Source organism: Hyla sarda, chromosome 6 (genome assembly GCF_029499605.1).
Source record: "Hyla sarda isolate aHylSar1 chromosome 6, aHylSar1.hap1, whole genome shotgun sequence".
In the NCBI taxonomy this organism is placed as follows: domain Eukaryota; kingdom Metazoa; phylum Chordata; class Amphibia; order Anura; family Hylidae; genus Hyla; species Hyla sarda.
In genome coordinates this window covers 45612118-45637041 of record NC_079194.1, presented here as the reverse complement: position 1 = coordinate 45637041, position 24924 = coordinate 45612118, and the positions used below count along the sequence as shown (strand labels likewise).

The 24924-nt window shown below is 43.6% G+C and overlaps 1 protein-coding gene across 2 annotated transcripts in view; it reads right to left on the bottom strand.

The window, feature by feature from the left end:
• LRRC52 (leucine rich repeat containing 52) overlaps nucleotides 1-22450 on the bottom strand; it is a 120566-nt gene extending 98116 nt beyond the window's left edge. The window contains exon 1 of one of the 2 annotated variants that reach the window (XM_056523578.1): nucleotides 21089-22450. In XM_056523578.1, coding sequence (XP_056379553.1) covers nucleotides 21089-21752 — 664 coding nt within the window. In that variant the 5' untranslated portion in view covers nucleotides 21753-22450. The remainder of the gene's footprint in view (nucleotides 1-21088) is intronic. The other variant, XM_056523579.1, reaches the window with a different exon arrangement.
• Nucleotides 22451-24924: the final 2474 nt, after the last annotated feature.

Below are 24924 nucleotides of genomic sequence, written 5' to 3'. Positions count from 1 at the left end.
TTTATATCTGACAGTGCCCATTGAAAATTAATCATAAAATTTTGCACCTGGGAACTTGACCCCACATATTATTTTGTGATCACTTATCTAATATACAGTGGATACATGGAAATGAATACAGCTCCAAAATTGGGCTTTACCTATCTAACCATGAAGATGCATATATTTAAACAGGAACTGTAGACAGCAAACAATAACAAATAAAACTATGTTAAAAGTGCAGATGGAAGAAATTTTTTAAAGAAGATCTGTGGATAACCACCAAAAATGAGAATTTACTGTCTTGAAATAGCTTAGAGTACCCTGACTGCACACCGTTTTACAGTTTCTTGATACGCCCTTCTGTTCCTAGGATATGAGGGATTATAATTTGACAATTCAGGGGATTAGTCAAATGGGCGTGAACCTAATTTTAATAATGCGAGTGACTAACAGATGAGAATGAGTGGGATTATACAGTCAGGGGGTGTGAATGTTGTACATTAAGGGGTGTGTATGCTTAATACTCACCTTCTGACTAAATAATTCTGCCCTTTACCTGATAATCCCTCCCATTATTAAAATTAAGTTCACACCCATCTGACCGATTCCCTGAATTGTCAGACAAACTATAAACCCTCATATCTCAGAAACAGAAGGGCAGATCAAGAAACTATAAAATGTTGTGTGATCAACAAACCCTAAACTATTAAATAAAAATAATGTCTCTTTAATGCCTCTTTAACCCCTTCCTGAGCCAATGACATACATGGGTTGGGTACGCGTCATAACTGGGTGATGTCTGCAGACATCTGCTGGTAATGACGGACATCGCAAATCGCTCCGATGTGCGTAATTGAACTGGTTAAATACCGTGATCTTCCCCTATGGGTTGCTAGGGAAGTCCAAGGCCTTACCTTGTCCTCAGCATCCTCCCTGACTCTCTAATTGCTTAAAGGAAAACTGTCACATGTTTGCTCCTGCACTAACCACAGGTACTGATGGATAGTGTGGGAGATGCTCATTCCTATGATCCCTACCTTGGCTGGATCCGTCTAGCCATTTGCCCGCAATCTTTTATTATATCTGGAAATGTGGCTGTAACTGGCACGGGCGGGGTTTCTGTAGCTTAACTTGCACTGACGTCAGCACCGCCTGTCCGCAGCGTCGCCCGCTTATGAATATTCATCCCCCCTCCCTCCAGCTCTCCCTCTCTTTGCCACTCCTAACTGGTCTTCACTGCGCATGCTCCGCTTCCTGACATGCGCAGTGAAGTCCAGTTAGGAGCGGCGAAGAGATGGAGAGCTGGAGGGAGGGGGGATGAATATTCATCAGCGGGTGGCACTGCGGACGGGCGGCACTGACGTCAGTGCAAGTTAAGCTACAGAAACCCCATCCGTGCCAGTTACAGCCACATTTCCAGATATAATAAAACTAAGATTGCAGGCGAACGGCTGGGCGGATCCGGCCAAGGTAGGGGTCATAGGAATCAGCATCTCCTCCACTATCCATCAGTCCCTGTGGTTAGTGCGGGAGCAAACATGTGACAGTTTTCCTTTAAGGCTGCCTTCGGCAGCCCTTAGCAATCGAGCACAGATTTCAGGGATCAATGTAATGCAATAGCAGTACATTGATCTATGTAAGCCATCTTGCTTATGATAGACCCCTAGGGGGGACCAAAAAAATGTTCTTTATTTTTTTTTAAATATAAAAAAAATCCCTTCCCTAATAGAAAATTTAATTACCCCCTTTTCTCATTTAAAAAAAATACACATACGGAATTTGGTATCGCCGCATCTGCAATTGTCCGAACTATTAAATTATTATGTTTCTGATCCTGCACAGTTAACGGCAAAAACGCAAAAACATTCCAAATGCTAAAATTGCTGATTTTGTCATAAAAAGTGATTAAAAAGCCAGAACTACACAACAGGTGGAACCATTAAAAACTACAGCTCATGGCGCAAAAAACAAACTCTAACACAGCTCTATAGGTGGAAAAATAAAAAAAAGGGGTGAGAAAATGGTAATGAACAAAGTTTATTTTTATTCATTTTTTAACCATAAAACTAAACAAAAATTTTTTTTTGTATTTGGTATCATTGGCATTGTACTGACCCATGGAATAAAGATAGCATGTCAGTTTTACTGTCTTTTGAACATGAAAAAATTATTGCCCCACAAAATTGTGCAATTCCATATTTTTTTCAATTTTGCTCTACATATTTTTTATGGCTTCGTAATACAACTTTGTCAGTAGAAAAATAAAAAAGTTATTGGTCTTAGAAGGTAAGGAGTAAAAAACGTGAGACAGAAAAAATTGCTGGGTCATGGAGGGGTTAAAGTGTACATGTCAGATCCCCCCAAAAAATAAATTAATATGTTACCTAATCCTGACCATGTAAATCAAAATTTTCTGCCTCTATCATCTATATTTATTATAAAAATCCCTCTTTTCATTAGCTCACAGTGTTAGAAATCCTCTCAGTGGAGGGGGCCTGTCCCTCCCTTGTGGTGGTGGAAGGTCATTGATGTGTGGTGGGAGGGGGCCTTTCCAGGACTCAAGTCCTACGGGAAGTGAGACTTTTTCCACAGCAGGAACACCAGCAGGATCGGCCATTGAGTGATAATCTTGGGTGAGTTCCCACACTTTTTTTTCCAGGACTTGTCCCTCCCTTGTGGTGGTGGTGGTGATTGGTGATTGGTCTGTCTTTTCATGCAGCCTTGTCCACGAGACATCTCATGTCCATGACTCATGGACAAGCCTGATGCTGCAGTAGGACTGGTTAGTGTCCCAGTAGGTATGGGGACCCCTAGTGATGGGATTTTCAGAAGCCATTTTCTTTACTTAATATTCAAAAAATTTTAAATAACCATATTAAAAAAGGTCTTTAACCCGGGCGTATGCATACGCCCTGCATCCCGAGTCCTTAAGGACGTCCTGGAGGAGGTCCTTAAGGAGGTCCTGAGACCCCCCCCCCCCCCATGTCGGCGATCGCAGAAAATCGCATGTCAATTCAGACATGTGATTTTCTGCTATTCCAGGCTGATCGGGTCTCTGGTGACCCGATCACCCAGAAAATAGGGATGATCGGAGCTGTCAGTGACAGCCCTGATCATCCTGAGGGATAGGAGCGAGGTCGCAGTGCTGCAATCTCCTCCTATCCCCTGCCATTGGTCAGAACTGATTCTGACCAATGGCAGGGCAGGACAGTGGGTTGCCATGGCAGCCCCCCATTCTGCCCACCCCTGGATGTCGAGGGGAACGTGGGGAGAAGATGGAGGCCAGTACCTGTCAATTCAGACATGCGATTTTCTGCTATTCCAGGCTGATCGGGTCTCTGGTGACCCGATCACCCAGAAAATAGGGATGATCGGAGCTGGAGGAGAAGGTGCCTGGGGACCCCGGATCGTCACTGGAGACTGCTGGATCCTGGCTCAGGTAGGGAAACTACGGTGGGGGGGGAAATTAAAGTGAAAGTAAAGTGATCTTTACTGTGGCAACCACTAGGAAGGCCAAACTGCAACTCTGGGCATGCTGGGAGTTGTAGTTTTGCAACATCTGGAGGGTCACAGTTTGGAGACCACTGTTACAGTGGTGCCCAAACGGTAGCCCTCCAGATGTTGCCAAACTACAACTCTCAGCATGCCTACACTGCCCAGGCATGCTGGGAGTTGTTGTTCTGTAACATCTGTCCCTTCAGATTTAGCAATTTTCATGACATTTTTGAAAATTGCTACTCTATGTGAAGCCCTCTAATTTTTTCAAAAAGCAAAAATATGTCCATTTTATGATGCCAACATAAAGTGGACACATTGTATTTGTGAATAAAAATAAAATGTATTTGGAATATCAATTTTCCTTACAAGTAGAGAGCTTCAAAGTTAGAAAAATGCTAAATTTTCAAAATTTTCATGAAATTTGTGGATTTTTCACCAAAAAAGGATGCAAGTAATGCCGAAAATTTACCACCAAAATAAAGTAGAATATGTCACGAAAAAACAATCTCAGAATCAGAATATGCGTTAAAAGCGTTTTCAAGTTATTAATTTGTAAAATGACGGTGGTCAGAATTGCGAAAAAGGGCTCAGTCCTTAAGGTGAAAAAGGGCTGCGTCCTTAAGGGGTTAATTTTCATCAGTCACAACATATAAAAGGTCATACCCACAAAACACACCAGATCAAAGGAAATTTATTGAAGCATAATTGATACATTATTGAACATATAAAGGTAAAAGCTATTAAAATTGAGACAGCAACAAAACAGAAAAAGGAGATAAATACTGACTGCTACAAAACTAGGTGTGTGGAAATATGGGATGTGCAAAAATATGTAGGTTAAAGTGACTAGTGCAATCTATATGGCTCCAAAACAGGTGCAGCATGCGATAGATGTAAACAATGTACTCACTTTAACATAGAGGCAATAGCCAAAACGTCATACATATTGCGCATATCCCAAGAAACAAACTGGTGGTGCCAGAAGTAGGGGGGAACAAGGGAGAAAAAATATTAAGTGAGTGTTCCACCCAAGAGCCGGGCAATGGAGGAGTCCAGAGTGAGACAATAGCCAAAATCTCACTGGAATCCGGCTAGGGAAGCACAAAATAGAACTTTACCCGGATAAAATGTGGAACAGTCTCCCCGTCCCAATACACATACCCTATGCAACAAGTCAGATCCCCAATGTCGTTTCGCCGTGAAGGCTTCCTCAGGGAGTAATATGGACAGTGGTCAAGCGATCTTTTATATAGGCATTCGCCAAGCAGATCACAGAAAAAACATAAAAAGCAGATGCCCAGGTAATTACCTTAGTGCGCGCGTTTCCTAGAGTGGCGGCTGCCATCTTGGATCTAATCGCGCATGCCCGATGATGTGACGCGTCCGTTTACGTCATTCTGTCATTGACGGAGATTTGCGCATGCGCGGTGAGATCTGTGTGGAACGCATTTGGAGCCCATATTAAGTTAGTGCATAAAGGACTAGATGAAATAAGAATAGAGGAAAGGAAGGAATGAATGGGAGGGGGAAGGGAGGGGGGAGAGGGAAGGAAAGGACAATGGGAAGGAGGGAAAGAGAGAAAAGAAAAAGGGAAGAAGTGTATAAAAGTGAATAAAAGAAAAATGAAACACAGCAAACACAAATCAGTGAATGTGAGAATCAAGGTGTGAAAAGTGATGTATGAAGAGTACCCCAGTAACGCTTTATTTAATCTGAGATGGATTATCCACCCAGAGAGGATAATCCATCTCTGATGAAGGAAAGCGTTACTTTCTGAAACGCGTTAGATGCTTTTTGGCTTTGCGATCTCCCTGTAGTAGTGACGTCATTCGCAGCGCTAGGTCACGGCACTCCGTAATCCACTAACAGTACAGCAAGCCGGTGAGACGCCACCAGCCGGGGCAGATCTCCCGGCTAATAGGCTAACTGGAACCACGGACTTCTGTAAACTACTCAAAGCACAAAAAGCAAGTACAACGGGACAAGCTCCATACTATGAAGGACGCGGACTTACAGCTTTGCAGGATTTTTAAGTGGAGACAAGAACTTCCCTCTGGGCAGAGATTCTGAGTCCACTCCCCATCAGGATTTTAGTAAGTGAGCCTCTATTACAATTTATAGTTTTTATTATTAGAGCGCCGATTCACATTTATATATATTGTGTACAGCTCCATTTTTGGTGGTCTTAGCCGAGATCCACATGTTGTATCTAGGCAGCTTGTACAGGATCTTTACAGCGCTGGTGTTATCTTTCCATTTTGTTATACAACATATAAAAGGTGTTTGGATCTGACAGTGCCCCTTTAAATCAGGATGTGATTTGAAACATATTGCACAATTTTTTTTATTCTTGTGCAGATAAAAATTATTTAAATATTTTTGTTTTCGCACTGGAGCACACACAGTACGTGGACTTTTTTGGTTTCCGCAGCTCACTTGACCGTTTTTCTGTATAGACTGGGAGTAAATGAGCAGATGGCGGGGGATTTAATGACAGCTCTATTGTACTATTAGAGGCATAGGTGATACAGGATAGCAACAATGTACACACATATAGGGCTCTGTATTGTGTCCCCTGGCACTTCCTGGATCCCAGGAGAGGATCCGGATGCTGTGACATCCTAGAGACTCTAAAGAACTTTGACATTCATCAGCTGCCATAAAGCACAGACATGTAGTAATACTGTCTATACCAGTATTTTCCAAACAGTGCGCCTCCAGCTATTGCAAAACTAACACTTCCAACATGTTGGGAGTTGTAGTTTTGCAATTGCAACAGCTGGAGGCACACTGTTTGGAAAACACTGCTCTATATAGATAATACATAAAGGAAATGTGTATTGAGTTGTTAAAGTTGTACTCCGGTGGAAAACTTTTTTGTTAAAATCAACTGGTGCCAGAAAGTTAAACAAATTTGTAAATTACTTCTATTTAAATAATCTTAATCCTTCTAGTACTTATTAGTTGCTGAATACTACAGAGGAAATGCTTTTCTTTTTGGAACACAGAGCTCTCAGCAGAGAGCACTGTGGTCATGATGTCAGCAGAGAGCTCTCTGTTCCAAAAAGAAAATAATTTCCTCTGTAGTATTCAGCAGCTAATAAGTACTAGAAGGATTAAGATTTTTTAATAGAAGTAATTTACAAATCTGTTTAACTTTCTGGCACCAGTTGATTAAAAAAAAAAAAGTTTTCCACCGGAGTACCCCTTTAATGATTGATTTTCAATGTCTGTTTCATAGTGACCATTATTTCATATTAAAATTGTAAAAGGTAAATCCTTTACAAAAATCAGAAAAATGGTTTGAAATTATTTTTGAGATTATTCCAACTACATGTATGCAAATGTTACTTATCCCCAAAGCCCAGAACAAACTGTTATGCTTATTGTAGTAAACAATGCATCTGTAAGTAGGCACTGTGAATATTATGAGGAAATCTGTCAGCTCTCAGAGCATTAGTGTTAAGAAGGCATTTCTCTGCCATGCATGCCTCCTTTCTCCTCCACCCTTTTTTGCTCTTTATGATTCATGTACAGGGCTCCCAGCTCTAGCACTGATCTGCATCTGCTAATGAGTCAAGGTAATATATGAGAGCAATATATGCTCTATATCATGCTCAGAGCTCATGTCACAAAGGCATTTCTGAGCCACAGCATGCATGCCTCCTCTCTCCCCCACCCCTCCTTGTCCTATATGATTGATGTACAGGGCATGGCTTCTAGCACTGATCTCTATCTGTTAATAAGTCAAGGTAACATATGAGAGCACTATATATGCTCTATATCATGCTCAGAGCTCATGTCAGGAAGGCATTTCTGAACCACAGCATGCATGTCTCCTCCCTCCCCCACCCCTCATTGTCTTATGTAATTGCTGTACAGGGCATGGCTTCTAGTACTGAGCCTTGTATGTAAATCAGTCAAGGTATGCATGCTAGGGCATTTCAGTGCCTACTTGACACTTGAACTCTAACCATGATAGAGCTGACAGATTTCCTTTACATTAGCAATGGAGAAAACTGTGCATTTTAACAAGGTATTTGTAAGTGCATAGTTTTTGATGCAGTTTCTTTGAGCCAATTAGAGATGAGCGAACTTACAGTAAATTCGATTAGTCACGAACTTCTCGGCTCGGCAGTTGATGACTTTTCCTGCATAAATTAGTTCAGCTTTCCGGTGCTCCGGTGGGCTTGAAAAGGTGGATACAGTCCTAGGAGACTCTTTCCTAGTGTTACGCCGAGCGCTCCGGGTCCCTGCTCCTCCCCGGAGCGCTCACGGCGTCTCTCTCCCTGCAGCGCCCCGGTCAGTCCCGCTGACCGGGAGCGCTGCACTGACATGGCCGTCGGGGATGCGATTCGCACAGCGGGACGCGCCCGCTCGCGGATCGCATCCCAAGTCACTTACCCGTCCCGGTCCCCTGCTGTCATGTGCTGGCGCGCGCGGCTCCGCTCTCTAGGGCGCGCGCGCGCCAGCTCTCTGAGACTTAAAGGGCCAGTGCACCAATGATTGGTGCCTGGCCCAATTAGCTTAATTGGCTTCCATCTGCTCCCTGGCTATATCTGCTCACTGCCCCTGCCCTCCCTGGCCGGATCTTGTTGCCTTGTGCCAGTGAAAGCGTTTAGTGTTGTCCAAGCCTGTGTTACCTGATCTCCTGCTATCCATATTGACTACGAACCTTGCCGCCTGCCCCGACCTTCTGCTACGTCTGACCTTGCCTCTGCCTAGTCCTTCTGTCCCACGCCTTCTCAGCAGTCAGCGAGGTTGAGCCGTTGCTAGTGGATACGACCTGGTTGCTACCGCCGCAGCAAGACCATCCCGCTTTGCGGCGGGCTCTGGTGAACACCAGTAGCCACTTAGAACCGGTCCACCAGCACGGTCCACGCCAATCCCTCGCTGACACAGTGGATCCACAACCTGTAAGCCGAATCGTGACAGTAGATCCGGCCATGGATCCCGCTGAGGTGCCGCTGCCAAGTCTCGCTGACCTTCCCACGGTGGTCGCTCAGCAATCGCAGCAGATTGCCCAACAAGGACAGCAGCTGTCGCAGTTGACCGCCATGTTACAGCAACTTCTGCCTCTGCTACAGCAGCAACCATCTCCTCCGCCAGCTCCTGCACCTCCTCCGCAGCGAGTGGCAGCTCCTAGCCTCCGCTTGTCCCTGCCGGACAAATTTGATGGGGACTCTAGACTCTGCCGTGGATTTTTGTCTCAATGTTCCCTGCATATGGAGATGTTGTCGGACTTGTTTCCTACAGAACGGTCTAAGGTGGCGTTCGTAGTGAGCATTCTTTCAGGAAAGGCCTTGTCTTGGGCCACACAGCTCTGGGACCGCAATGATCCTGCCACAGCCACAGTCCAGTCCTTCTTCGCTGAAGTCCGGAGTGTCTTCGAGGAACCAGCCCGAGCTTCTTCTGCCGAGACTGCCCTGCTGAACCTGGTCCAGGGTAATTCTTCAGTGGGCGAGTACGCCATCCAATTTCGTACTATTGCTTCCGAATTATCATGGAATAACGAGGCTCTCTGCGCGACCTTTAAAAAAGGCCTATCAAGTAGCATCAAGGATGTGCTGGCCGCACGAGAGATTCCTGCCAACCTGCAAGAACTTATCCATTTGGCCACCCGCATTGACATGCGTTTTTCTGAGAGACATCAGGAGCTCCGCCAGGAAAAAGACTTAGATCTCTGGGCACCTCTCCCACAGCATCCTTTGCAATCTACGCCTGGGCCTCCCGCCGAGGAGGCCATGCAAGTGGATCGGTCTCGCCTGACCCAGGAAGAGAGGAATCGCCGTAGGGAAGAAAATCTTTGTCTGTACTGTGCCAGTACCGAGCATTTCTTGGTGGATTGCCCTATTCGTCCTCCACGTCTGGGAAACGCACGCACGCACCCAGCTCACGTGGGTGTGGCGTCTCTTGGTTCAAAATCTGCTTCTCCACGTCTCACGGTGCCCGTGCGGATTTCTCCTTCAGCCAACTCCTCCCTCTCAGCCGTGGCCTGCTTGGACTCTGGTGCCTCTGGGAATTTTATTTTGGAGTCTTTGGTGAATAAATTCTGCATCCCGGTGACCCGTCTCGTCAAGCCGCTCTACATTTCCACGGTCAACGGAGTCAGATTGGATTGCACCGTGCGTTACCGCACAAAACCCCTCTTAATGTGTATTGGACCCCATCACGAAATGATTGAATTCTTCGTCCTTCCCAACTGTACCTCTGAGGTCCTCCTCGGTCTGCCATGGCTCCGGCTTCATTCTCCCACCCTTGACTGGACCACCGGGGAGATCAAGAACTGGGACTCTGCTTGCCATAAGAAATGCCTCTCCCCCCCTCCCAGTCCCGTCAGGCAAGCCTCAGTGCCTCCTCATGGCCCCCGTCCTGGTGACACACTGCCCCGTGCCAAGCTTCACCCTCTGCCCTCCCTCCCCATTCCCACTCCTGCTGTACTGCCTGCCTTTGAGGAAACCCTCCATTCACTCCCGGTGTCCTCGTCCCAGGTAAAGCAGTTGTCGGACAAAAAAAGGGGGAGACCTAAGGGGGGGGGGTACTGTTACGCCGAGCGCTCCGGGTCCCTGCTCCTCCCCGGAGCGCTCACGGCGTCTCTCTCCCTGCAGCGCCCCGGTCAGTCCCGCTGACCGGGAGCGCTGCACTGACATGGCCGTCGGGGATGCGATTCGCACAGCGGGATGCGCCCGCTCGCGAATCGCATCCCAAGTCACTTACCCGTCCCGGTCCCCTGCTGTCATGTGCTGGCGCACACGGCTCCGCTCTCTAGGGCGCGCGCGCGCCAGCTCTCTGAGACTTAAAGGGCCAGTGCACCAATGATTGGTGCCTGGCCCAATTAGCTTAATTGGCTTCCACCTTCTCCCTGGCTATATCTGCTCACTGCCCCTGCACTCCCTGGCCGGATCTTGTTGCCTTGTGCCAGTGAAAGCGTTTAGTGTTGTCCAAGCCTGTGTTACCTGATCTCCTGCTATCCATATTGACTACGAACCTTGCCGCCTGCCCCGACCTTCTGCTACGTCTGACCTTGCCTCTGCCTAGTCCTTCTGTCCCACGCCTTCTCAGCAGTCAGCGAGGTTGAGCCGTTGCTAGTGGATACGACCTGGTTGCTACCGCCGCAGCAAGACCATCCCGCTTTGCAGCGGGCTCTGGTGAACACCAGTAGCCACTTAGAACCGGTCCACCAGCACGGTCCACGCCAATCCCTCGCTGACACAGTGGATCCACAACCTGTAAGCCGAATCGTGACACCTAGGAATGTATCCACCTTTTCCAGCCCACCGGAGAACCTGAAGGCTGAACTAATTTACGCAGGAAAAGTCATCAACTGCCGAGCCGAGAAGTTCGTGACGAATCCAATTTACTGTAAGTTTGCTCATCTCTAGAGCCAATGCCAGAAGTCGACACAGAATGACGAAGGAAAAGTATAAAGGTGTGGCTTAAAGGTGAGGCTGTTAGCTTAACTCTGATTTGGCCAACAGCCATTCCCTCCAACTCTCCATAAACATACATGTTCATTTAGGCAGAGTATACATTTTAATGGGCCAAGAAGAACAAGGTTTTGTCATACACTATTGGTGGTGGTTTATATTAAAAGAAAACAAAAGGATGTCATTTGACATTAAGCAAATCTTCTCTTTCTTTTTCTTGACATCTTCTATGAGGAGAGAATCAGGAGGCTCCAATACATATAGGATCGTCAGCTGGTCCTCACAAAATCAGTGGATCTTGGCCGACTTTTCTCTGATATGTATTGAGTGCTAATATCCTTCTATTCCCAATTTTGTTTTGAAACCAGTTCTGGCTTTGGCTCAAAAGCTGCATCATAAACTGCAGGGGCATCCTTCCAAAATAAACACGTGTGTGCAACCAGCCTTATAATAAGTATTTATTCAAGTCTTTTTATTCTTTATCTATTGTATACACTGCCAACATTTGGTGCAGAATTGTATATGGCATTTAATAGGTTGACAAATTGAAAGAGACTTACAGGAATTCTGTAATATATACTTCTGTATGACCCAAAGGGAAATGAGTGAAAGTACAAATTCTATGTGGCTGCTCCTTCTGATGCTGTCAGCAAGATAAATGTCACAGTAAGCGGCCAATGGATGAACAAGCTAGCCAGCATGATGTGGATGCCCCATGACAGGTCGCCAGAATTGTATCCATTGCTCGGAAAAGGGTGAATTCCAAAGCCAAATCTGTAGTAAAATCTACATGTGGAGAACTTGATGCCGTAAAAATGTGACCTTGGCCTAAAGGACTAGTGTTGAGCGGCATAGGCCATATTCGAATTCGCGAATATTCGCGAATATATGGACGAATATTCGTCATATATTCGCGAATATTCGCATATTCGTTATATTCTCGTTTTATTTTCGCATATGCGAATATTCGCGTATGCGAAAATTAACATATGTGAATATTGGCATATACAAAATTAACACGTGCGTAAATTCGCATATGCGAAAAGTAGCATATGCTAATTTTCGCATATGCGAAGTTTCCTATATGCGAATTTTCGCACGCCAGTCTTACACAGTAGTATTACAGCCTTCTTTACACCACACAAGCTGGAAGCAGAGAGGGATGATCACTGTGATGTGTACTGTGAAGAAAAAAAAAAAAAAAAAAAAAACGAATATTCGTAATTACGAATATATAGCGCTATATTCGCGAAATTCGCGAATAATATTCGAATTGCGAATATTCGCGAGCAACACTATAAAGGACTAGCTTTTGATAGCCGCAATGTAGTTGTTATATGAAGCTTCAATGTTTGCATCGACTATGACTGTTTAAAAGCAAAAAATTAAGCATTAAAGAAAAAAACAAAAGAAGTTATACTTTCCTGCCCCAATCCCCCACCACATGCATCCCACCGGTGCCCGGTCAAAGAGTTTTGAGATGTAAGTTTTGTAGATATGCATCAGACCTAACGCTAACAGACATAATACAGTGCACTACAGTATAGTAGTGCAGTGAAAGTCCCCGAGTGAGACTAGTTAAAAAGTAAAACACTAAATGCCCAATGGCTAACAACTTATCTAATATATCAAAACATTATTTGACCTAGCATGGTAAAGATACCTCTTCTCTGAGGTTTTCAGGGATAGAGAGGGTCAAACCGAACAAGTGAGGCGGTGATCACATGCCGTGAAATAAGTTGTGAAATAATGTGGATCTGCTTGGCTTAACAGTATTCAGCCAAAGGGCTTGAATAGCAGAACAGACTTGATTTTGCATCATTGATTGTCTTTTTCTATCCCCCCCCCCCCCCCCCATTGTTTTTACATACAGAACAAGACAAAGTGTTACCCATGCCATTATTAAAGATTATTAAGCTGAAATGCACCGCTTGCGGAATTCCGCCTAAAATTAAAGCCCATAGACTTCTATGGGATTCTGCACTCCCATTCACACTTCTGAATTTTCGCTTGCAGAATTCCATGTGAAGTGGAAATGGGAGTGCGAAATCCCATTAAAGTCTATAGGTTTTAATTTGAGGCGGAATTCCGCAAGGGGAAATACTGCCATGTGAATAGACCCTTAGTCTCGCGAGATATTGGCCACGGGAGGACCTCTATGGTGACCCGGAGCTGTGATACGGTGGGAGGAGGATGTGGCTTCTTTTATGGGCTATGGCAGATTTACCACAGTCAATCCTACCATGTATCACAGAAAACTATCTTCTTTAAATTCCTTCACGTAAACCATTTGGGAATTGAAGCAGTTTCCATGGCAATACCGAATTTGTATTCACATTATGAAACTACTTTGGTTGTTAAACTATCTTTAAGATATACTATACAATAACGTATGTTAATATACATTGTGTATATAATGTGTTATGTGACAAGAGTAATGAATAAAACACTTTGCACAAATTACTAAGTCAGATTTATTGTAGTTTATGGGAGACAACACCGAGAAGCAATCTATGGCTTAATAACCATTCTGCATGAGGCTGTCAGCCTTGTCCATGTAACGTTCTTTGTAGAATACAAATTTGTGTACAGTGAAGGAGTTGTCTATAATTTTTTATGTCCTTCTAGTGTATCCAGGCCATTTATACCTCCCCTTTTAGGTTTCCCTTGTCAAGATTACAAATTACTATTCTATACATGGCAAGAAGACTATAGGCTCTTGATGGTTCTTTACCTGTTTGCAGATGTATAATGAAAACTGCAGGACATTTCTTCTGCAGTTAACTCTGTAAACTGGAGATATAGGGAATATTTAAAGGAGTATTCCAGGCAAAAACTTTTTTTTATATATCAACTGGCTCCGGAAATTTAAACAGATTTGTAAATTACTTCTATTAAAAAATCTTAATCCTTACAATAGTTATTAGCTTCTGAAGTTGAGTTGCTGTTTTCTGTCTAACTGCTTTCTGATGACTCACGTCCCAGGAGCTGTCCAGCTCCTATGGGGATATTCTCCCATCATGCAAGGGATATTCTCCCATCATGCACAGCTCCCGGGACGGGACATCATCATTGAGCAGTTAGACAGAAAACTTCAGAAGCTAATAACTATTGGAAGGATTAAGATTTTTTTAATAGAAGTAATTTACAAATCTGTTTAACTTTCCGGAGCCAGTTGATATATAAAAAAAAGTTTTTGCCTGGAATACCCCTTTAAGTCAGTATAATCAACTTATTCCAAAGTTGACGTTATCGTTTTTAAAGAGTACCTGTCATGATCTTGTTAAATGTTTTAATCCTCCCAATTTACTGCCCAATCATGATAAACCACCCCCTGCCTTTATTTTGTATTATTTATAAGTTCTCTACCTTGATATTGCTGTTTAGTTTCTGCTCAGTCAGATTCATAGACTGGGAAGGGGCGTTCCCCAGCAGATGGGACATCATCTGAAGCCATACAGGGGAGAACTGCCTCCCTCACTCTCCTACACACAGACCAGAGCAGTTCAGTGTGAGATGAGCTACGATTGGATAAGGCTGCACCCCCCCACCCCACCCCCAGCACTCCAGACTGCATTTCCTTATTTATTTTGGACTTATGCCAGGCCAGCAGGAGTCCAAAGTCTGTGCAAGAGATGGGAGGAAATGTGCTCTGGACAAGTAGGGAGACACCTAGTGGAAGCTTTTCTAAACCCAAATAAAACAGAAAACGTCATTTTTTTTTTAAACAAAGTACATTAGAAAGTTTTATTATTTACCATAAGTGTGCAAGATTTATTATTTACCATAAGAGTGCAATAGCAAAAAAGATAATTTTAATGAGAGTGCCCAATTAAGTAAAGCGAGAATTGGAGTGGAGTGCATTGGAAAGTTGCCCAGGGCCTACATTCTACACCACTATCAGTAAAAATCAGGTAGAGGTATAGTATGTCTGATATACATACAATTCTCCCTTTTGCCCTGCTCCACAAGCCAAGAAGCTGAGTGCAGTCAAGCTGATTTTTCAGCTTCCTTTTCCAGCAGGACATCACTGGAGCCTTCACAATTCCTAAACCACTTAAAGGGATACTCCATTGCTAGATATCTTATCCCCATCCATAGGATAGGAGATAAGATATCTGATCGTGGTGGTCCCGCCGCTGGGTCCCCCCGCAATCTCCATGCAGACACCCAGTGTTCTGAACATCATGTGTTTGGGAGGCTGTGGTCATGACGTCACACCACGCTCCCTTGTGACATCAAGCCACGTCCCCTCCATTCATGTCTATGGGAGGGGGTGTGACAGCCAAGGGAAGGGGGCATGACAGCAACGAAGTACCCCTTTAAAGTTGATTTCCTTGGTGGTCTAGGGATGTAAATTGTTAACCCCCTAACTACCTACTCCTTATATATATGGCACGGCCATGTGGCAGGTCTATTAAGCGAACACAGCAGCTGAGCTTGCTTCATATCCTATTGATCCCGGCTGCTTAGCGGAGCTGATCGGGATCATCGCTAGGGGTATGCTGTACTACACATCAAAATACTTTTTTTTATGGCGGTGACATAGCCTGGAAATATGGTGGGAATGGACCATTCCATCTTAGATCACCAGGGATTTTAATTTAACACTCTTCGCTACCCTAGATCACCATTACCCATTTTATTACATCACAAAAATTTTTCGCCAATAGCCTCTTTTCTACTCTGAATCATCAGATATTCAACTTTTAAAGGGGTTATCTAGCATAAGTTTATTTCAGTAGTATGTACCTGCCAGAACTGGGTATTTCCTGTTGAATTTCGTTCTCTAAACTACACATCCCATAGTTCCATAGTTTGTAAGTGTGAGGTAATTTTCCTCCCTCCCACACATCAGCCACCACACCCATTGAAACACACCTGTGATCCTTTCAATGCAATACACCAATGTTTCCTAATCAGGGTGCCTACAGCTGTTGCAAAATGATCTCTCTCCCACCAAGCGGTTGCTCCATCCATTGAAGCAGGACAGACACCCTTTGCACACCTGACTAGTGATGCCAAGTCTCAAAATCCTGGAAATCCTGAGACCTGAGTAATTTTGTATGCTGTTAAAAATAAATATTGGGGTGAAAATTACATAAGAATTGCGAGAAAACCGTCACACACAGGCACAGACACTGTATTATAAACTACACTGACTTTACAGCCCCTGTAGCAAAGCCAAATAAAAAAAATTCCTGGAATACCCCTTTAACCCCTTAATTTTCCTAGATAAACCAGAATAGGACTATCAAACCCTTGCCTATTATAATTAACCATAGACCACAGGGGTTAAATTAATAAACTTCCATTGAAAACCAGAGATATGACCAAATAACCCTTTTACCACAAAGGATAAACATTAGTCCTGAAAACCACCCAAAAGTATCTAGCAGAACATGATGGTTTTATTTAAGCATTAAATGGAACTATTATATAGACATGTTATTGGAGAAATAAAAGCATATATTTTTGGGCACTTCATATGGCATTATTATGGGGGCACTTTATTCAAGAATTAGTATGTGGATGCAGTATGGTAGCATTACATAGACTGAATATGGAAATAATGGCCCTTATTTACTAAGAGTGTTGTGTAGGTTTCTTTGTGGGTTTTAATTCCCTTCAATTTATTTTCCACGGTATTTACTAAGGTTTCCCTACATTTTCCACTTTCCCTACATTTTGCTTTTTTTTACACATGTTCTGATCTGTCGGTTTTTCCTCAGCTCAAATCCACCACATTTTATGTGTAAATATGTTGTTTTTTTTGTGAAAATGTCAGAGACACGCCCCTTTTTGCAGACCACGCCCCCTATCCCTGGCGGTCACGCGCCTTTTTCAGGTTTTCTTAGCAAAATGGAGAGTTAGTTTGGGTTTTTACAATTCTGGTGCAAATTCTGGCGCAAAATTTGGCGCAGACAGAATTTCTGGCGCAATGCAACAGAATCTGGCTCACAACCCTATAAAACATGTCAGGTTTGCAATAGTAAATTAGGGCCATTATGTAGACATTTGATTTAAAGAGGTTTTTCCATATCAAAAAAATTAAGGAAGATACGTCATCACTTTCTGATCATTGGGGTTTCCTGTGCCTGGTCCACCACCGATCCTGTTTCATTACTGTTAATTGGTCATGTGACCACCAGTCTGACTCAAAAAAAAGTTATTAGGGGAGATTTTTCAAAACTTGTGCAGAGGAAAAGTTGAACAAATCAGATTGCTTCTTTAATTTTGCAGAGACCTTGTTAAAAATAAAAGAGGCAATCTGATTGGTTGCTATGGGCAACCTGGCAACTTTTACTCTGCACAGGTTTTAATACATCTCCTACATCTAATAAAACACCTACATTGTGATTATAGGTCAAATCACTTTCTCCTCATGGCAATTTTTCTCAAAAGACACTTTGAGTAAGAAAAGGCATAAGAACTGCACAGTGTGAACGGCACCAACCCATGAGGGAGTTCCCCGGGGGTACTTCCAGCACTGGCAGCCTGAAGAGATGACCAGGTGAAGTTATCAAACACCCCAGCCAAAAACAAAGGATTCATGGGAAATGTTGCCTGCATTACAGAACCCACATGAGTGTGCATTTGTAAATAAAAATGGAGCCTATCCCATGCCTATCACATCAGAAAAAAGAGGTAAGCACAAAGAGGGGACATTTAATTTTTGAAAAGGCCTCTGAGAAATGAAAGAAGCGATCTGATTGGTTGCTATGGGCAACTCAGCAACTCTTCCTCTGGACAGGTTTTGATAAATCTCCCCCAAGGTGTACACAAGAAGCTCTACATTGTTCTCTAATGATAGTCTATGCTGAACGTCACTGAATGCTTCTTCAAATGGGCACTGTCAGATTTAAAGACTTTTTATGTGTCGTACATCTTGGCAAACTATTAACCTTTCTAATATACTTCATAAAATGTCATCTCCTTTTTATAAAAATCATGGCTTATAAAAAAAAAAGACCTCTAGGGGACCCCATACCATCCAGAAACAAAATCTTGACCGGCTATAGCAACAACTTTATCCCAGCTGAAGCAAAGGCAGGGACAAAATCCAGTAAATGAGGGTGTCCCTAGCACTCCTCTGTGCTCACCCCTGTCCTATCATACTTCAGCATGAAAACAACAGAGAGGAGGGGGTTACAGAGCAGCCTGCAGTGATTGGATGAAGAGACCCAGCACAGCAGATTTAGGGAGGAAGTGAATGCATGGTGAGTGAGGGCGGGATCAGTCAGCTTGCCTCGGACACGCCCCCTCCTGAGCAGTGGATGTCAGAATAAATGAGCAGCAGAACTGAGGGATTTGTGAGCCAAATACAGAAGCTAGACACATTAAAAAAGACATATAAAACATCTGCATGACCTAATGAGTAACATATATACCGTAAGCATTATAGGGGAGATTTATCAAAACCTGTGTAGCGGAAAAGTTGACCAATCCAATACGAAAAGACAGGAGTTCCAGCTCCACCAAAAAATTGTTAAAAATAGGTAACTTTAATTCACAACATATTAAAAAAATATGATGAAAGGAAAACGCACATAACAAAAAAGTGCTCTTGTGAGTTAAAGACCCATGTCCACTGACGCGTTTCGAACAAATATGTTCGCAATCATGGAAAAGTTGACCAGTTGCCCATAGCAACTAATCAGATTGCTCCTTTCATTTTTCCAAGGCCCTTTTCAAAATTAAAAAAGCAACCTGATTGGTTACTATGGGCAACTGGTCGGCTTTTCCTTTACACAGGTTTTGATAAATCTCCCCCCTATTTGTTTTCTGTGATATGACAGGTACACTTTAACCTTGGGTTTATGTAAAAATCGATAAGAATTAGGAATAATATTATAAGGCTGTTGCGCGTTCTTGGTGAGGGATGACTGACATCTGAATACTCCAGAGTGTTGGGTATGGAACGAAGGTCAAGCGTCTCATGTAAATTAGGAAATGACTGAAGTGTCGTTTGTGATATGAATAGGAAGGACAATACGCAATTTTGGAACCGTCGAGAAATAGTCATATCACTTTGTACTTTATTTCTTTTTTATCCTTAACACCGGGGAAGGTCATAGAAAAAAACCATTTGTAATGTGCACAGATTGCCTGTATTTACTCCTGTTCTCCTCCAGTAGTTTTGGAGAAAAACTTACCCAGCATATTCTAGGATTGCATTATTTTTCCTATGGGATCTGCAGGAGAAATTCTGATGATGTAATGAGAAGCCTACGGGGTTGTCGTAGCCTTTGTCAGTGGTCCTGTCACGAAATGCAGTCTGCCGTAAATGGCATGTTCTGCCTACAGAGCTCGCAGGTCAGTGGAGGCGAACGTGACGCACCAGCTCTACCATTTTAATATTATACAGTCAAACCCTCTTTAAAGGGGTACTCCGGTGGAAAATATATATTTTTTTAAAATGAACTGGTGCCAGAAAGTTAAACAGATTTGTAAATTACTTCTATTTAAAAAAAAAATCTTTATCCTTCCAGTACTTTTTAGCAGCTGTATTCTACAGAGGAAATTCTTTTCTTTTTGAATTTCTTTTTCGATGCCCGTATCAGGAACTGTCCAGAGGGGGAGAAAATCCTCATAGCAAACCTATGCTACTCTGGACAGTTCCTGACACGGACAGTGGTGTCAGCAGAGAGCACTGTGGACAAGACAAAAAAAGAAATTCAAAAAGAAAAGAATTTCCTCTGTAGCATACAGCTGCTAAGAAGTACTGGAAGGATAAAGATTTTTTTTTTTTTATAGAAGTAATTTATAAATCTGTTTAACTTTCTGGCACCAGTTCATTTAAAAAAAAAAAGTTTTCCACTGGAGTACCCAGACCACCTACCTCGCCCAGACCACATTTACTGTGACAGATTTTTAATTCTCCATTTATTCGGCATTCTTTGAGAAAGAACAACCCTCTAGAAACTAGTCTCCAATCGGCGAGCCTCCAGCTGTTGCTAAACTACAACTCCCAGCATGCCCGGACAGCCGACGGCTGTCCGGGCATGCTGGGAGTTGTAGTTTTGCAACACCTGAAGGTTCATAGTTTGGACTGCTCTAGAAGACCCAGTTTTTTTGTTGTTTTGCAACATCTGGAGGTCCATCATTTGGAGACCACTGCTCTAGAAGACCAATTTTTTGGTGCAATGTTGGGTCGTCGTCTGAAAGGGGTTTCACTGCAGTTGGATGTTTGTACTTCTGGTGATAAGATTATATTAGGAAATGGTTTAGAAGACAATTCTCTAACTAATAATAATGAGGCAGTGCATAATGCTTAAATAGGAATTACTTGTTTGGCAAGCACCGTTGATCCAGAAGAAGGCAAAACAACCCCTCCCAGGAGGAAGAAGACAATGTCAACCATCTTATCAACTCCGGAGATTGAAATCAGAATAAATCCTGGACCCAGAAGTGCTATCCCTCAGCCCTGCAAGTTCATCATGAGACTTGCTTAAAGGGGATATCCATGGAGTGGGGGTCAGCGCTCACCCTCCATTCCTCTCTATGGGAGAGCCGAAGTGCTGAACTCATGTATCTCAGGCTCTCCCATAGAGGTACATAGAGGGGGTGGGTCAGCCACCACTTCGTGAGGTGGTCCACACAGCTCGGTGCATGGGAAGAGCCGGGGCACCGGGTAGGAGATCACTGGGACCCCCCGCGATCTGACACTTCCCCTTTCACCCCTCATCCTTATTAGCATCACTTGGAAATGTATTATTCAGCTGCTTTGCCCACAGGAATACCAAAACTGGAATGACGGTAAAAATGTCCTACTCACTTTAAAGCTTACTTTCTTATGACCTTATGCCATAGGTCAGGTGCACAATTTGGCATATTTGCTCTTCAGTGTTGTTGCTCTGGATGTAAAAATGTTGCATATGGCATATTTCGATCTGTGCAAGCATACCAGAGGGCAACCATGCCAGAGTATGTAAAAATCCAACACCGAGCCCCATATGAGCCAATCGGCCACTGGATGGGACACTGGCACAATAAATCCAGCTTGGTGCATCAGGTGTTCCCATCCAGGAAATCTCAGGCCTCACAGTAAATGCATTCAGGTATGACATTACAAATCATTGGAAGATATTATATGTTCACGTAAAAATGCATTACCCAAATATGTTCTTATTCATGTAAAAATGCAAAGTAACAGTTGTTTGGCACAGTCACCTCTTTACCTTTCTCTGGCTCACCTGTGAAGTAAATATCACTCTCTACGACCCACTTAAGGAAGTCTTTCATTGGACAGTAGCAATCCCAGGGGTTGGAGCTGAGGCCTAGCGTTCGTAGACTCGGTAGTTCACTAACTGTGGTGACATCTAAGTAAGTCAGTGCCGTTCGACTGAGATCCAGTTGACGGAGGCCCGTGTTGTTGGCAAAGGCATCCTTCTCGATCTCCTCCAAGTTGGGGTTATCCGAAAGTTTAAGGACAACCAGACTCGACAAAAGATAGAAAGTGCCCGTTGTAATCTTGGAAATGTTGTTGTGACTCAGGTCCAGATACACCAATGGCACGGCAATGAAAGTGGCCTCCAAAGAGTCTCCTAAAATATTGTGGCTGCAATCCAGGTACACCAAGTCAATAAGGAGGTTGAGATCCATGGACGGGAGGAAGGTGAGATTGTTACTGGTTAAGATCAGCTGCCGGGTGTCCATCGGGATACCCATGGGAAATTCTTCCAGGTGTCTATCAGTGCAGTTCACTAAGAGATGTTCACAAGTGCATTCCTTGGGGCAGCAGAGGCCTCTCTCGAAGAAAGCGAGCACTGTCATTATAAAAAGAAAGTTCTGGCTGGCCCAATGTAACATCCGAGTGTGAAGTCTTCTTTCATCCATGAACATGTATCCGGCAGGTCTTCTCCACCCAGATGAGTAGGGGAAGCGAAGAATGGCTAAGTGAGCAGGGGCCAGCCCTGTTAGCAGAGTCCCCTATCACAGCAGTTGATAGTAAGGCTGCAGTCATGTCAAGCAGCATGCACGTCTCCCTTTACCATGTGTATTGAGGTCTATTGTAACTATTCTCTGTCCTCTAATTCAGAGTGTCACGTTGCTCTCATTCTTGAGGTCTCATTGACAGCCTATTTTCACTGCCTGGCTGTGAAAGTGCTGCTGCCACCACAAAGCCTCTTTGAACTTGAAAGTGAAGCGGACGGTTAAATAGCTGGCTCGGACACAGAAGAGGACACATCTCCCTCAGCCTCGGCGGTTGCCAGTCGACACCTTTGTGACGTCAGCGACGTTCCGAGGCAGCTCTGCCTCTGCTCAAGTAGAACAGTTCAGACATTGCTGATGACTCGGACGTGTGCATCGACAGAGAGCGGCCGTGTGGACGTTGCCGTTCGAGATCTAAGAAAAGTCACTGACACTATTATAAGCCGTGATAGTACAGACCGAGCCGACGGGTAGACAGCACAGCAGTGTCCTCTGTTGGCCATGTCTCTTTGTGTAACCTTGTAGAGCTTTTTTTTTTTTTTGTGATCGGTATGAAAAGGAAACGTCATTTAGATTCCGTTACAGAAGAAGCCATGGCTGTCTAGAATGTGTTAACCCAATATAGCAATGTGTTGTGCTGGGCTATCTGAATGCACTAGAGATTATTATTGTTTTCTAATAATTATTATTTATTTATTTATTATTATTATTATGTATTGTTATTATTATATTGTTTTTTTAATAATAATAAAAATATTAATAATTATTATAATTTTTACCATTATTATTATATTAATATGATGATCATTTTATTTTTATAGCACCTTTGGTTCTAGTCATTGAGGAGCGATATTAATTAATTCTATGAGAAGACCAATCCTCTAGAGCAGGCATAGGCAACCTTCGGCATTGCAGATGTTTTGGACTGCATCTTCCATGATGCTCTTACAGCCAAAAGGCTGACAAAGCATCATGGGAGATGTAGTCCAAAACATCTGCAGTGCCGAAGGTTGCCTATGCTTGCTCTAGAGCATAGGTCTCCAATCTGTGGACCGTCAACTGCTGCAAAACTACAACTCCTAGCATGCCCGGACAGCCAACGGCTGTCCGGGCATGCTGGGAGTTGTAGTTTTGCAACACCTGAAGGTCCACAGTTTGGAGACCACTGCTCTAAAGGGGAAAACAGGTGCCAAACTATTGTTTTTAAATCAACTGGTGCCAGAATGTTATATAGATTTATAAATCACTTTCATATAAAAATCTCAATCCTTCCAATACTTAATCAGCTGCTGTATGCTCTAGTGGAAGTCGTATAGTCCTTTCCAGTCTAACCACAGTGCTCTCTGCTGTCACCTCTCTCCATGTCAGGAACTGTCCAGAGCAAGAAAAATCCCCATAGCAAACCTCTCCTGCATTGGACAGTTCCTGACACAGACAGAGAGCACTGTGGTCAGAATGGAAATAACTACACAACTTCATGTGGAGCACAAAGCAGCTGATAAGTACTGGAAGAATTAAGATTTTTACATAGAAGTAATTTACAAATCTGTATAACTTTCTGGCATCAGCGGATTTAGAAACATTTGTTTTCCATCAGAGTACCCCTTAGGGTAACAACATGTGCCCTCATCACACCCCACCACAACACATGTTAAGATCCTTCAACCTTTCCCGGTAAGTTTTATCCTACAATCCATGGTCTAGTTTAGTAGCTCTTCTCTAAACTCTCTCCAAGCTATCTCAAGATAGATAAAACTTATCTGATTGCTGCTCCCACCTGTGAATGGGGGTCCTGTGTCCCCGATCAAGCAGACTCATTCTATTCAAACTTTAGGGGGGTGAGGGAGATCGCCGAGTGTTGTATGTGGCTATTTCCATCAGTCCTATAGAGACTAAATAGAGTGACAGCCAACATGCTTGGCTCCAGTGCTGGGACCTTAACTCCCCTGAAGATCAACCACACACATATCACCATTCCCATGGATAGGAGGTAAGTGTCTATCTAGAGGTAATTTCGTTTCGGTAATCAAATAACTGAACCCCCTAACTAAATCCCCTAAATCCAGTGGAACAGCGCATGTCAGTCTAAGGACTCAAAATTGCTTAAGGTCCCAACCTTTGTCAATTCCTAAGAGACTTTGCATGTATAGCGACTGTTCCGGTTATGAAGCTTGCATAAAATCTTCAGTAAAGTTCTGACTGTTTTTAGCAAACTCTCCGGTTGTGGACAATGGACATTCAATTATTCTACACCTCCCTATCGCTCTTGGGAAGGGTGGCGGTAGGACAAGCATTACAGAGGAACCCTCACCCTGGCGTCACAAATAGAAAGGGTTAACCAGACACTCTTTAGTCACCGCACAGCTACACCCCAAATACCCTACTCCCCCAGGCTATCAGATATATCTTCAATTTGACCTAAAGGGTTATCTGCTTTGGACAATCCCTACTTATTAGAAGCTTCCCTTGGCAATAAGCAGATTTACAAAGTGTCTCTCTGCTAAAACCGCTGTGATCAACTGTGGAGAAACATGTTGTAATTTTTTGGGTTCTTTGCAACGCCACCGCAGGGGAAATTGGGTATTAAATAGTGGGCATTGAAATCAATGGCTTGTCTGCATAATGCAGGATGGTCCTCCAGAGCAAGACATTTGTAAGAACTCACTCCAAGTAATGATGATCCTGAACAGGGGGCTTTTCCTCCCTATAAACTCAGAATTCCTTAATAGGGTATATGACAATGGGTTTCCTTATAGGACAAGCCCTATCATGGACAGCCCGAATGTCAAAGAAGAAAAGGATTAACACCACTTGCCTTCCCCCTCTCCCCTCGTGTGTTTTGTCTTTCAATAAAGCTTCAGGCCTGTGATCTCCCCTCCCTACCCCTTTTTTCCTGACCCTCATCTCTATCACTGTCTGCAATGCTTTATTGTTTGACTTTGTTACATAATGGGGGAGATTCATCAAGACATGTGCAGAGGAAAAGTTGCTGAGTTGCCCATAGCAACCAATCAGATCTCTTCTTTAATTTTTCAGAGGCCTTTTCAAAAAATGAAAGAAGCGATCTGATTGGTTGCTATGG